Below are 15,609 nucleotides of genomic sequence, written 5' to 3' on the forward strand. Positions count from 1 at the left end.
TCGCGACATCGTGCCCATTCCCCGCAATATGCATCCTGCAAACAACGTCGGCAGACGTCGGGTACAGCTCTACTCGAGCATGTCCGCAACAACCACATTGTGGCAAGCTTCGTGGATGCCGCGGCATATGTCCAACAAGAGGCATTCGCCGTCTCCATCGTCGACTCCAATTCCAGGCTCACTTGCTGCGCTACGGTACGCACTTCGAGGCCCCGTGGTAGCCGAACAGGTTGCAGTCGCGCTGGCTGTGCTCGATGGTCGCAGAGAGGCAATATATAGCGATTCCAAGGCAGTCATGAAGGCCTACCAAACCGAGATGGTCTCCTCTCAGGCCCTTCGCATTCTACAAAGCGGCAAAAGTATCTCTCCACATTCTATCACTTGGTTTCCCGCTAACTTGGGGTCGACTGAGGGCTCCTTCTAACCCTAACGAGGCTGCGCACGAGTCCGCACGAGGACTCACTGACCGCGCCGCCTCCGCAGTCACCCCTGCCCCGCGAGGGATCCTTGCTCACATTCCATGAGGTTACCTCACACTACTGTCAAGACGGGCATTCCCCCTCCCGCACCCCGCCTTATACAGGGCACGGGCGGTGACCCTTAGACTTTTACAAGCCGGTGCGTATCCTAACCTTGCGGTTCTTCATGCAACATACGCTGAAAGGTATCCCAGTGCGGACTGCCCTGCCTGTGGACTAACGGCAACATTGGACCATGTGTTGTGGGAGTGCGAAGCCATCGGCTCGTCCTTCAGCGAGGATAGGTGGGCTGCGCTCTTGGGCAGCCCCGAACTCAACGACTAAACCCTGGCCGTCCAGAGTGCCCGCGATCGGGCCGTCAAGCTGGGCTTGGCGGTCCCCTACGTGGGACTAGCCGGGTGGCGCGGGGTCTCTCCTGCGTGTTCTCTAGACCTATTGAAGTTATTTCACTCACTCACTGGTGTTCGGCAGCACCAGCACACCGTCCCGTCTGAGGTCATGGCGCAGGGTTCGAACCACTGCATGGGATGCGCCTGTCCGTAGTGTCCCGACGTTTCTAGATGCGCGCCCGTACGCGGCTGCCGGGGTCGACCGTGGTATGAGCAGTGTTTTACGCTATCGACGCGTTGTTGAAAGTGCATGCCGCCTCTACACGCGCTTTCACAGGGCCTTGTGCAGCTGCGGTGCATTAGATTTAGCCATGCCGCATTACCGTACGGAGAAAGGAAGCGCCTGACCTTTTCGACCGGCAAAACGGAGCTGCTTACAAAGAGGATTACCGTATGGACGGCACGTGCTAAAAGCTCTCCTTTGATGCGTGGAGCACAACAACCGGCGTCCATGATACAAGTTGTGGCCTTACGGGGCTGATCTGGCCTGGGCAGATATTTTGGCTGAGCGAATTGCGAGCAGGTACGAGAAGAAACTCTATTGCTCTAATACGTGCTTCGTAATGTACTGAGAGCAGTGTTTTTCGGAAGAGTGTAGTGTCATATTGGATCGGTGTAGCTGTGTTTCAATCAAGTGCTCCTTAGTAAATACTCAAGAAAGCGGACGGGAAGGACGGCCACCGCGGTAGCTGTATGGTGTGGCGCGTCGCACGCGTAATGCGAAGGATGTGGGTTCGGCTCCTACCTGCAGCAAGTTGTCTTTTCGCCCACTTTTATTTCCCGTTGCCTTTTTTTTCAGCATTTTAATTAAAGTAAGTAAACTTTCCCTATGCTTTCCATGGCTTATCTGTTGGCATGATGTAGCTTTAGCTAACAAAAATTTAGCCCCTTGGTTCCTTTTATTCTTCTCGCTCATTTTATTTGAATGGTGGCAGTAGAAAAAAATATACTGGCCATGCGTGGCATAGTACAGTGGTGTTTTGAGATAAGTCGTATGAGGCGGCGTGCTTTCACTCACGCGTACAAAGAACGCGACCATGTTTGTTTCATATGCGTGACCGAGGCAGTACTTGGCCAAAAAACACTAGTCCCGAAGTAAGCGTTTAAGGGTTCCGTAATGGAAACTCGTCAAAACAGCGCTCAGCGTCAGTAGAGGGTTTTGCGCATTATTTTCCTCATGCGAAAGCAGAAACGCACCCAAGAATTTCCAAATTCGGCACTTTGTCAGGATGATTGGATGGCCCTGACGGATTGATTAAAGCTCCTTTTAAAGGCGACGATACTAAGGTAAAATTCAGTGTAATGCGCTTGCTAATTGGAAAGATGGATTTTAATCATGTCCTTTTTCTTTTTTCTTATGCAGATGTCACGCTATAAAAGACACATTTTGCAACTCGCCTTAAATGCTGGAAGTTAGCGGCAGATTTAGCCTGGCGGTTAGAGGCGGCAGCGCTTGGTTTGTCAGGCCGGCGTGTTTCCGCGTGGCAGTATAGAAAAGTACTCCGGCTTTGGGGATTCTGAGCGCTTTGGCTGCAAGGACCGGGAAAAGACGTTAGTGCGGGCAAATCACATAGTACCTCCACAGTCTTTGCGTTGCCGCGGAGATGCCAGTTTGAAAGTATAAAGCGAAAATAATGGCACGACAAGATGTTCTCTGCGTGTCTGATCACGCTGACAGGAATGCGTGGCGGTGCCCACGTCGCTCTTATCGGTGCAATTTTTCTGTAGCGCGGCCCATCGAGTAATCTGCGCGTGCTGCCGTTTCGTTTTCTGCCGCGCCGAGTTAGTCGCGAAAATCACGCTCCAGTTACAGTGGAGCGTGAGAGTGTTCGGGTCGTTGCTCCCTGGTCGTGGCATCCAATCGACGTAGGGTCGTCTTAGAACAGCTGGATTTGTCGGCACCTGCGTTGCGCTGAGGAGACTGGCGTAACTATTTTTCTCTTTGCGTCGATTGCCTGCCTACGAGGCGGTGACTCCTTCGCGCATGTGCAGCCTGTCACGGGCGGCTACAGTGCATCGCCGGTCCACGTGGGGGCGGGGAGCGCCGCGGTCGCGCCAGGCGCGTCTGCCAGCAGGCATCGATTCTTCCTCGCGATCTGGACGTAACGCCAACACTTGCCGCCGCGGAGCGCGCCGAGTAAAATGGAGCCATTCTTGGGTGTCTGATGTTAGGCGCCGTGATCGAGGAACGCGAGGGGAGGGCGCGTTATCTCGTGGCTCCCAAGAGTGAGCGGGCTGCAGCCGTGCTCGTTCAACGATTTCGCACGATCGTCGTGGCAAGCTTCGATGCTTACTTCTCCATTTTTATTTTCTGCACGTTCGGCGTCGTATCGATGCGCCTGTTTGCCTTGTTTTGAATAAAATATTAGGAACGACGCAGGTGACGGGATTGTTTGGTCAGGCGCAGCTGCCGCCGAACCTTCTCGCGTCTCGGTTGCGCAAGCCTAGCCCGTTGACAGACAGACTCGCCTGACGAGTCTGTCTGTCAACGCCAGACAGACTCGCCTGTCAACGCCAGACAGACAGACTCGCCTGACGCTTGGTCTGCCGACCAAGCGTCAGGCGAGTCTGTCGCAGCGACGCCTGTGGCACGATTTATCTCGTGCGTTTCGTTCGTGTGCGCCGCGGCGCACAGACTCCGCCCGGGGGGAGGGGTTTCTGTAACGAACTTGCATTGTTTTGCGCGCGAGGTGCGTTCGCTCAAAGGTCTCGTACACGGATCTGCATACTCTACGGCGCGTGAGCTTCTGCGCCATGGATGGCACATTTAAACGGCAGTCGCCCTCGGGCGTCCCGTCAGCTCTGTGGCTGGTGCGCGAAAGATGTTTCACGCGCCCAACTGCAGCGGGATTTTGTCGAAGTGTTGTCCACTCGTCTGTGTAGCTATAATTCGAACTTCTTTTGAGGTCAAAGTTCTCGTTAAAACGACGAAGGCCTTTAAAATGTCGGCAGCCTACCGGCCTAGCACGAGATCTTACTACTGTTCATATTAGCCTCTGACAGGTGCAGCTTGCTTAACTTGGAGTGATGCGCTCTGACCTGTTTAATGCGTTGCCCGCTTTTGTCTACTCGCTGCTAAATGCTTGGCACAGAACGAATTGGTCGACGGCACTGCACGCAAATGTGCGGGCGCCGCTCGTTTCACGCGTAGCGCTGTCGTCACTGGCCGTCCATGAGCTCTGGCCAAGTTGTACGCGATCGTTCGCGTGTCTATAAGAGTGAACAGTATACCTTAGTAGCGCTTTTCTTTGGGCACGCCTAATGCTTTCTCGAGGTCGTTGTGCACGACGTGTGGCAAGGGCGTGCACTTTTCGCCCTCGAAGTGGTGCTCTGACGTCGCCTAGACTACATAACGCCTTCGCCGATACACGTCATGTAATCGCAGTAAAATAGATTCTGCGCATGGTTCGGCTGCGATTACACACAGATGTCCACGACCGCTGCGCAGCCAGCGTCTCTTTTTTTTTTTTTGCCTCATCAATAAATGTTTCTTCCTCCTCCTCCTCTCGCACGCAGCTGCACGCGTGAGGGCGCCGGCGCATCCTCGCTCGATCTCACTGTGGTGACGGAGAAAAAAAAAAAAAAAGCGTGCGGAAGCTTTTTTCTGCTTCTAGGTCATGCACTCAGTGGTGTCGACTTTGAGCACCAGCCATTAAGCTAGAAAAAAAGCAAAGCTGTTTTGAGGGTCCATTTGTAGGCTTCTTGAACGCACCGGGAGGCCTACGATGTGTACGTTACCAAAACTTGCACTGTCCGCTCCTGTATATTGCTGCTTGTAACGAGTGGCGTCGCATTTAAATAGCGGCAGGTGCCTTTTCTAACATTCCTGCGTCTTAATGTATCTCGTTATTCGTGTTAACACGGTTCTTGCTATTCTGTATCTTGTCAGTTGCTGTAAAACACGAGCTTCTCTTCGCAAGGCCTGCATACCGGTTCGTCCGTGAGCGGCGAGGAACGCTTACGGCGCTACATTGCAAGGCTTGCAGTGTCCGTCATCGTGTTAGGAGTCATTGTGCAGCACAATGGGAAGCAGGCTTTCCGGAAGGTGTCGGGCAGTGCGGTCTGTGGGAACGTGCTGCCGCCACTTCTGTAGTCCTTGTGGTTGTATAGGTGACTCAGCGGGCAGCGTGCCAGGCTTGGCCGCCGCCTTCCGCTTGGCCGACCTTCGCGCGACGGTCCGAGCATTCCTATCGGGGTAAAAGGGTGACTTGCGCGCGCTTGTTGCACCAGTGGACGAGTTGCGCGGTGTGGCTTTGCGGTAGTGTTCCAGTGCGTGCTTCCCGCAGGAGCACTAGTTGTTTAGCGGCGCCGATGAACTCAGCTTACGTAAGCGGGCGATGCTGTGCCATATCTTGCGCTGTCGCTGTTTGTTCGGCATGTACCGGTTCCTCTTGTGCGTAAGCGCGCGCCAACCGCCAGGCACAAGGGCGCAGCCCGGTTTCGGTTGATCAATACACGGCTGTCCGCCTGTCCAGAATGTTCGGGCACCCAGCCTGGGCTTTGCTGCAGCACTACTGGACCCGAGTCGTTGGGCTGATTGAACCGCGCCGGGGCCGGCGTGCCGCTTCTTCGGTGGTTACAGGGAGCCGCTTTGTTGTCTCCGCACGGGCTAGAGCCACGCTCGGTGTGGCCGACGTGGCGTGTGACCCATTTCTTTACGACTTGACGTGACTGCTTTGCGCGATCGAAAGCGCCTTCTACATGGGCAGCACGCGCACCCTTGTGTTTTCCGGCGCGTGCGAACGAGGTCGTCTTAAAGGCGCCGCTGGACGCTTCTGCTGTTGTGGTTTCCGTTTAGCGCACGTGCCCTGCGCCTCGGGAGCTTGCCTGTGTGGTCGAATGTGGGCCGCCTGCCCTGGGCGCTGCTCTCTAGGTGTGAGGCCTCCGAGACTGATTTCTTTACACTCCTGTTTGCGTGCCAATGACGTAGGCCTCTCCGGAACGGTCCCAGAGCAGCTTCGGCCGGAGAGAGAATCGCATGCCAGCTCCTTGTTGGTGCACGTCGGACCAGGAGTAGTGGTGCTTGTACACCAAGTTTTGCCTCACTCGGAAAAAAAGAAAGTTGCAGACACATTTGAAACGTTGAAAATTTCAACAGTGAGCAGTGGCCATGTTAACATTTTCAGCTGGCACAAGAGGCATAAACGTTAGAAATTGCTCACATTCGGGTAACTGTATTTGTTGGGTGCTCATTGCACGTAGGTTTAAATCTAATGGAAGTGATAAATCAGATTGCGTAAATACACTAACACATCCGTTTTCGTGACTAGCGAGATATAGTTGCAATTTTCGTCCAAGTTTCCAGCAAAATGAAATTTGCGCAGTAAAAGATAGGTCAGTTATATAGACTTCAAACCAGGTAACTGGTAGCGTATAGCGTGCCTCACCCTTGTCGCCTAAAACACGCGTCGTTTGGTAACACTACAATTTATCCTGGATAAGCGCCTGGTGCCCCTATACATTTGCGCATACCACGATAAATCGGCATATTTCCAACACTGCGGGCTTGCCAACAGTGCCAGGAAAAAAGAACCCAACCATGGCACGAAGCATGCAGATTGGAGGTCGATGTCCGCGGCTGCTTGACCCCCAGCTGCGGTCATCCCGATTTCCGAATTGCTCGGCTTAGCTGCAGGATTTCAGAACAGTCGGAGAGCGTGGAATAGCGGCTCGTCGTGTCAGTATTGCTGGGCCTCGGGCCGCCGTCGGCTCAGTGATTCGTTTCGGCGATGTCGCCAAATATTTCAGCGTCGTCGCTTAGCTTGCGCTTTTGTTTGTGGCACTTATATGATTTGTGGTATCGCGCATCCAAAAATTGCCGCCAATGGCGCATCAGCTTACGTTGCACGTTACGTGTTTACAAGGGTGTAGTTCGTTTCGAAAGGTCTGAATTCCTCTTTTCAAGTGGTGTTTTTTTCTTCATCTATCTTTCCGACATTTAGGTGCACGTTAAAGAACCCAGGTGGTCGAAATTTCCGGAGCCCTCCACTACGGCGTGCCTCATTATCAGAAAGTGGTTTTGGCACGTAAAACCCCATAATTTAATTTTTTTTTATCTTTCCGACGACGTATGCGACCACGCACAGCCTATCACCCCACGTCATCAAACATTTGTGGGCGTCTGCTAGAATGACTAAACAAGAATGGCCCGGCCAAGGTACGCATGGTAGGGAAACTCCCATAGAAGCCCATACGACCTCGAATGGCGGCTTCGATGGATGGATGCTACGAGGGTCCCCTTTGAAATGGGGTGGTGGGTTGCGCCACCAAAGCTCTTGTTGTTTTGCCTAATGTCCTGCCTGTCTAAAGGGAATCTTTCTTTGCCTCTTCCTTTGACTTTTCCACTGCTGCGTCGGGGGATGCTTCAAAGCATGTATATGCATGAAAGGAGCTTGGCAGGCGACACTACTGAAAGGCGACACTACGGAAGCGGTCGCACGTCCAATCAACGCTCCTGTGCCCGCCGCGGTAGCTATGCGGCTCTAGCATTGCTCGACGTCGCGTGTTCGATCCCGACCGCGGCAGCCGGGTTTTGGCGCTTAGATTTTGATGCACGTTAAAGACCACCAGGGTGTCAGAATTAATCCGGAGTCCGCCACTACGGCGTGCCTCCGATTGTGGTTTTGGCACGCACAGCCCCATAATTCTGCCAACGCTTTTGCCGCGACGTGCCATGTGAGGCAATACCATTGCTCAACCCTCTTGTGGTTATGAAGAATGGCTCACAACGTCTCCTTGTGTGTACTGTGTACTACGCACACAAACAGCAGTGGTGCACGCAAGGTAAGGTTTAACATCAACTCGCAGATTTCGTATTGGACTAAACGTTGAATAAATAAAACATTCGCCGTTAATATCACAGATAATTAACGTCAATCAAACCAAACAGCACTGACAGCTTCGCTTACATGGATTCCCACAGTGCGTAGGACGCGCACTTAAAAAAAAGCATGACAGTGCCATCTACATATGGCGGGGTCAACTTCTCAGTGGAAAAAAAAAAAATCAAGCTTTGTGCGCCGAGTCGTCTACTGCGCCAGCTCACATCACATCGCATTTACTACATACTCGGAGCACGTAACAGTACAAAAGAAGCGTGAGAATATTCGTCACAACATCGCGTCGCAATCCAACACTAATAGTTAATGGCCGATCTGTATTTATAGCCCACATTCTACAACGGCGGACGTTACACCGGTGAGACGTGGGTTTTGCATGAATTCAAGCATTGGGTTCACCCACATTTTGAACTGAGTACCACATGCATGTGTCCTTAATACCAACAAGCATGTTATTCCGATGTGAGGATAACAATACAATGAAATAATTCACAAATAACACCTTCATTTTCATTAGCACAGCACGCCTGCTACCTGTAGTTTTTCTTTACCTCCCCATCCCCTCTCTACCCAGCGTAGGGTAGCAAACCGGATCTTCTCCTCTGGTTAACCTCCCTGCCTTTCCCCTTTCCTCTCTCTCTCTCTATCTTCTCTGGTACTGAAGACATAGCTAAAACATGTTTAGTGAGAAGTCGGTTAAAAAGTAAACTTACTGATAAAATATTCTAAGGTGAATACTACATATGCTGTCATTACCTTTTATGGCTACGCATAAGAATTTCGGCGACATTACAGCGTTAAATAGGCTCATACAATCTCTGCATATAACAAACAGCACGCCTCGCCACGAGCACACTTCAGAAAGCCTGCGCAGTTTCGTACTCTTAAATGAAGCAAACAGCCTGTGTCTTCACATTTTACTATTCTGACATTGTCTGTGCTTTTCAAATATTTCAGTTGCTGACGTATTGGATGCATAATGTTTATCAATTGTTTTGCCCCGCCAGATGTAGCCGCGCTTCATTCGTAAGGCCGTAATGGATGTCGCTACTCATTGGTTTGTAACTGCATTTCAGCCTCGCCTTCGCGGCCGTGTAAATTGACCTTGTCCCGGCTGTGTTCTCTAGGGGCGTTTCGTGAGCTGGCCGGTGGTTGTGGCTCTTAAGCAAAAATGTCGGTCATTCCGGTGACTTTGCACTCGCGCCTTTAATGTCACTCGTCACCCAGTGACTGCTGTCGTGATCTCAGCTGCGTGGAGTCTTCTCGTATTGCGGAGGGGAGTTTAACGGCTAGTGTGTCGTGCTCTAAAACACTGAAGCTTTCTGTCGTATTGAGGCCATGCGTCGCATTTGTGACATTTTCTCTGTCGCTTATACGATCGTTTGTGCGAGACTACTCGCCAGGAAAAAGGAAAGTAATCAAAAACCCTTTTGCCGGAAACAGGTTTACAACCTGAGCTTATGTGTAAATAATAAGAAAACGGTATTCGCATACCCCGGCGTTGAGTCATCGCACGTTCCGTTCCTGCGGCGACGCGTCCGCAAGTTGTGCCACCGTTCGTAGTAGCGAGCGAGCCGCTGCGGCGAGTAGTGTGGAACGAGCTGCCGTGGAATCGTTCGTGCTGGGCGAGCGGCAGTCTCGAGGTTCGTTTCTCGCGTCGCTCTCTAGCCACAGTCGAGCGCTTGTTGCACGCTGCAGTACAAGTGGCAGAGCTCATCCATTCTGCACGCGCTTCGGTATACCGGGGGTTACTGGCGTCAGCAGCAGCTCGCGGGCCGCGTTTTACACGCACTGGACAGCAGCGAAGATCGTCAGATCACGCGCGACCGCTGGCTTTTGTCTCGACCGTCGTGTTCGAAGCACAAGTTAGCATCGCCTTTAACTGCAAAGCACAGCTATGAGCTAGGCGGTGGACAGAACGTGTCCGTCCATTCGCAGAAATTTCGATTTTCGTAGAGAGAGAGAGAGAGAGAGAGAGAGAAAAACACGTTGGTGTGGTGAATAGAACCAGAGCTTGCGCGACTACCAATGTGTTGGAACGAAAACGACAAACGAAACAAAACGATATTTTTGACGAAACGTTTTCTTTGCGAGAGAAACCGAAATATTTTTACCGGTTTTCAGTTCAAGGGGAAATTCGGCAATTCGAAACAGCCGACGTCGGGCAATGTCGTATCTCGGGGCTCCGCATTAGCGTACATCTGGGACAGATAGTGCGAGCGATAGGCGGTCGAGCGCTCCACTAGGCAAAGCCTGCCGCTCGGTGCACTGGCAGATCGGCATCGTAGCAAAAACCCAGGGCATGCGCGTTGAAGAGCTTATCGTTTCGTTTTCTACGGTTACAACGCTTTGTTACCGAATTTTTATCGTTTATGTTCGTTCAAGTTCGTTTTATCGGAACAGTGCTCTCGCATTTCGGCGAGTACACTCGCTGACGTGCTGCTTCTGAGATTATGCTCCAGTGCCTTGACTGAAGGCACTGAGCATAATCTCAGAATTCATAATTCACTTAAGAAAAATAAATACTAACTTTTTATCGTACTGCTTCGAAAATTTTTGCTTGCGAACCAAAACCGCTATGAACCGCTACGGATCAATTTTTTTTTCGTTCCGAAGCAGAACCTGAACGGAACTTTTTTCAGTGGAACGAAGCTGAAACCAGAAACATTTCGCTCCGACACCCTGGCGACTACAATCATAATACTCTAACCACTGCTATACGTCCGCCTTCTACTGAGATGAACTGTTATAAAAAAACAATGAAATAAGCTGGCAGATTCCCCTGCCTGCGCAGAATGACGCGCAGTGTGAAGGGCTTCGGCATAGTGGGTGCGAGAATATAACGTATATCATATGCACGCGATTACTCGTTATCATCAGTGCAGTATGCTGCCACGGCAAAAGGCGCTCCCCATCTACGCACAGCGGCAGCCGTGGCGTGGACCTTGGGTAACTCCGTAATTGGGTTAAGGGAATCTTGGAGTCTGCCACTTTCTTTTTTGTTCAAGTGTTCAGTTATTTACATTTGTAATGAATATCTGCGGAGTAATATTCCGCTAATTAGGTATGTGCATGCATGAAGCGTCACGTCTGGCGGTTCTCTCGCGCAACTTCAACAGAAACGCTGAAATTGTAAATATTTACTTGAATCTCAATTACAACGTGTCTCTTAGAGTACGGCAGCTTCTGTGCCACGCATACGAGTGTGTGATCGCCCACCTCGGTGTGATAACGCCACCCGTTTGTACGAACTTGCATGTCGAGGCGCTATTTGCGGTGCTTAGCGCCTTCGTTTGCGCGAATGCGGTAAATTGCTGGGTCGCCTTCGTGTTGTGCTGTCGACAGTCGAGTGGTCTTTCCAAGCAGGCTGCGTGAAGTGGCCGCCGCTCGTCTGCTGTGCCGCCCGCAACTGGCGTCTCACTGCTCGACTTGTTCGGCTCGATTTGAGGCCGTGCTCCTTTTGCTGTCAGCTTCCTCGCGGTACATTTCTGCCTATTAACGGCGGCGTAAATATTGGCTGCGGATGTTCGTTGCTCATCTTCAATTTTGATTACAGAAGATATATTTCCCTGACTGGCTACTTAGGACAACGAAACCCCCTTGGCTTTGCGAGAACACAGAATTTCGTGAGAATTTGCAGAGGGACTTCGCTCATGAAAAAGACACTTCGCGAAAATCGTATTAGGTTGAACACAAATGTGACGCAGCTACCGTTCAGTAAATAATAAGTGGTGTATTACTGATGGATGACATTGCTCAATCTTTAATATTACGAAGAACCAGCGGTAGGATTTTGAGCAAAGTAATTATGACGTACATGAGCCAATAATTGTGGCGGTCATGTCGTGGGAAAGATTACTGTCAAATCTGAGACCAATCAACAATTCCTGCAGGAAAGGAGCACTGTCGATTGATTGGACATTGCTATTGACTGTGGTAGGAAAGCGACGTTTAAAGAGAATTTACAACTTTTGTGACCGGGAAGAAAACGATCTGACCAATATTTCGTAGCTTGTCTGGAGAAGTTTTCCTATTGGGGGCTGAGAGTAGATGAACAGCTTCACTGCAGTGAGGCAGTGTTGCAAACAGCAGCCTTAGAACGTAAATAGCTGTATCTATATGACATAAAAGGACGTCTTGTTGGGCGAGTTGGTCACAATTCATCTTGGCTACTAGGCGCGAAAACACACACGACACAAGGAAGGAGACGGGACAGAGCGCCACTTACAACTGCTTTTATTCGGAGGCACACCACACACTTATGTTTTCAGCCCCCCGAAAGCTAAGAAGCCTTTGTTCTCGTATCGAAAAAATACGAGACGATAAAAATGGATGCGGCACCAAGCATGCGCGACCGTTCATGAAGTGCAACGAAGGCGTTGTGTACGAAATCTCCCTCTCATGCGGGCGCTCCTACATAGGGCAAACGGGGCGCTGCGTTAACGACCGAATTAGGGAACATGAGAGAAATGTAGAAAAAGATAAAGAAGGGCCAAACATCCCGAAGCACATTAAGTCCTGCCCATCACGCTCTTGTGAGCCATGTTTTGAAGGGGCGCGAATTCTGGCAAAAAGTAAAGATCAAAAAGCTCGGGAAGTGATTGAAGCTTTCTTTATCGGAAAGAAAGGAAGCATGTGCGTCAGCGACCCGTCAATATCTTTATATATGGCTGAAAAGAAATATTTAACCAGTGCGCGTCCATATCAATCTTGATGTGATTGTGTCCTTGCGTCTAAGACGGGTATATAAGTGTGTGGTGTGCCTCCGAATAAAAGCAGTTGTAAGTGGCGCTCTGTCCCGTCTCCTTCCTTGTGTCGTGTGTTTTCGCGCCTAGTAGCCAAGATCTATATGACAGCCTAATAAGATTCACATCAGGCATCATCGTCATCATCTCCACCCACATATTTTTGTAACTAGTGGTGTGTACTTCTAATTTATAACCAACTTAGACCAAAGTTTGTTGCAGTTGGCCTTTAAGCTCTGCACCGCGGTCACTGACATTCGCAGGTCGTAAGTTACTAGGTGTTAGTAACTGGACGTCGTCACACATTTTACTAACGTGTTAACTCCTGTTAGTAACGTTAGTAATATTTACTTAGTAGTAACCGTTAATAATGAGCTTAAATTGCCAACTCCAGAGTACCGTTACTAACGCAGCTGCATCATTCTTTCCGGTTTGTAAAGACAACTACCATGTCCGTAGCGAAGTCGCTTCTATTCTAAAAGCATATCGATGTTAAATAAAATTGAAAAAGAGCCAATTTTTTCGCTGTATCCATTGCACCATAAATATGTTAATGGCACGTCAATCATACTAGTAACGTTAAGCTGCGCATGGCTACACTGTACAGATGAGAGGGAGAAAAGCGGGAGATCAATACTACAAATGCGCTACTACGCAAATTATCTCACGTGTGTGTGTGTGTGTGTGTGTGTGTGTGTGTGTGTGTGTGTGTGTGTGTGTGTATGTGTGTGTGTATATATATATATACATACATATATATTATATAAGGTGTGTTCATATTCTGGCCAGTATCGGATACAGCCTGCGTAGACGGCTAAGGAGACAGCCTCGAGGCCATGTGATGGAACGCGTTTCGAGTCGTCTGGAAGACGTATGGACGACGCTTCTGCGACGGGACGCCACCTCGCGGCGTCAAAACAGAAAGGTTGAGAAAAAATTTCATTTCTGTATTTTTAATCTTTGCGTCTACGAACGTACAAAAACACGGTGTAGTTCATAGTAAAGGCGTAGAATAGGGTGTCAACGTTTTCTTGCGCGCAGACAACCTTCCTGTCGGGTTTGCAGGCGTCCTGTTCAGCAGCCACCTTGTTTGGACAGGAAAATAGCCTGCATCGTTATTGACTTAGATCACGACCTACTGGAATTCCAGACCTGCACAGATATCCGGCTTCTATGGTAGCCGCTTGCGCCCACCCTCGTTCAACCGTTGGTGCCGCTTGTACAACCTGTTCGTCCGCTACTCTACGGTTCACTGGTGCGGCGTTGTGTTGTGATGAACTGCTTGCCTAGTTGATTTTTGCGAACACAGTGACAATGTCAAGGCTTCGATCGGTCACTTGGCTCCAAAAGTTGACTGCCCGAACCTGAAAAATGTCGGCGCGTGTAGTCCGCTGCTCTCTAAAGTAGCGTTAAATAGCCGCTCCTATTGCATTTTACAGGCAGTAGCAAACCGCACAGATCTTGCACATTATTATAAGTCACATTGTTCATAGAGTTCGTAAAGTACACCAAAGTTTCATTCTACATGCGTTGTAAAGTTCGCTTCTGCGCCCTTTAAAAACTGGAAACCACCGTTACGTTCGGCGACAGAACGATTACCACTCATTTTAACTCTTAAAAGTTGTCCGTGAATGCGTCGTGAGTTCAGAAAAGCTAGCTTCGCAGTTTGAAAAGAGTTCCGTGACACAAGGCCTGCAGTGCAGTACGTCACAAAGCACTGGGATCGCTTTTACACGCTTTCTACTGATTTAGACATCCAACAACATTAAAAACAAGCTGTGCTCACCTTTCGTTGAAACAGACTCGCTCAATTTATTGCACATATGGGCGCAGCACTTACTTGTGCAGTACTTCAGATCTTCTGCCTTTCACTACGGCACATAGCAGTATATCCCAATGTCATCTACGACATTAGGCTATCTGTAATCAAATTTTAAAAAAAGCTAGATTATCCTATGAATCCTTTGAAACAAATTTTCCAGCCTTACGGAGGCTAGGAAAGGAAAATTTATGCCGTCTAGAATTGCAGCTGCCGCCTATATGCTCGTTGTTACCTTTCTAGCACCGCTCCTTCTAATTTCACAATTCAAACGCAAAGCACTCGCAAAATTTTTTCTACTTATATTTGTGAATTTATTCATTTACCACCAATACGAGCGCTTTGTGCCTGCCGAAATGGCAGCGCGAGCGCTGAACAGATCGCCGGAGCAGACAGCGTATAGGTTATAACTAGCGCCACTCTGCTTGTACGCCCTGTCCCTAAAGGCAAAAGGGGCGAACTAGACGAGGCGTGCTGAAGCAGGGAGATCTGTGCAGGTCTGGAGTTCCGTAGGTCGTGACGTCGATGCTGTCTTCTCGAAGCTTCCTACTTTGTCGTCTTCGTGAGAATTGGAACGAGACTTAAAGATAGCCGCTGTCCCTTTAGCCGTCTGCTTTGCCGTGTACGGCGAGTATTGGAACACAGTCTTGCTTTTGGGGGAGCAGTTAGAACCGCCAAGCACATATGTTATTAGCGTAAACAAAGTTGGGAACACGAGTTTCTATTATGCTTGGCACATATCTGCTGCGCGAGGTGGCGCATAATTTCAAACCCAACGTAATGATAAACTACACTTCACCTGAACCTTGCACTGTGACCGCTCATAATAACCACGTGCAAGACTAGCTTAGTAATAGTGTTTGAGCGGTAACTGCGGCAAATTTTCTCATCTTGCTTGCAGCTACTAACGCGTTACCAAATATTATATTATTCAAAGGGTGCACGGTACACGGCAAAGCACGTCTGCCGCGCCCATACCGGGCCTTAAATGCCGATTGATAGCCGGCCGGCGCATAGCACTTGTCCCGAAGATGATGCCCGTGGTTTTTCTTTTATTCTTGTACTGGCAGTGTGCGATGCTGTGCGTCCCTTTTTCTGTGGTTCATAGTCGCCTTGTATTTTAGTGCAGTCCGCTTTGGGTGCATCTATCGCGATCCGCAGTGTGGACATCTCGATTACAGATTGCCGCTGCTTCAGCGACGTATGGGCATTTTGCGGATGGCCGCAGTAATTCGGCCGAGCTGGACGTTGATTTGAACGGCAGGTGACCAGCTGCTGGCTAGAGCCTTTCTTTGCAATGTAGCGTAAGGAGAGCTTTTATTCGTCGTGATGAACGGA

At 49.9% G+C, this 15,609-nt stretch overlaps 2 protein-coding genes across 11 annotated transcripts in view; one reads left to right on the top strand and one right to left on the bottom strand.

Moving 5' to 3' along the window:
* Positions 1 to 9,232, bottom strand: part of LOC142588770 (dual specificity protein phosphatase 3-like) — a 44,539-nt gene extending 35,307 nt beyond the window's left edge. The window contains exon 1 of the mRNA XM_075700590.1: positions 9,202 to 9,232. Within this exon, the coding sequence (XP_075556705.1) occupies positions 9,202 to 9,217 (16 nt within the window). The 5' untranslated portion in view covers positions 9,218 to 9,232. The remainder of the gene's footprint in view (positions 1 to 9,201) is intronic.
* CadN (neural cadherin) overlaps positions 1 to 15,609 on the top strand; it is a 340,879-nt gene that overhangs the window by 5,132 nt on the left and 320,138 nt on the right. The gene's annotated exons all lie outside the window — the stretch shown is intronic.

This window comes from Dermacentor variabilis, chromosome 1 (genome assembly GCF_050947875.1).
Source record: "Dermacentor variabilis isolate Ectoservices chromosome 1, ASM5094787v1, whole genome shotgun sequence".
Taxonomy (NCBI): Eukaryota; Metazoa; Arthropoda; class Arachnida; order Ixodida; family Ixodidae; genus Dermacentor; species Dermacentor variabilis.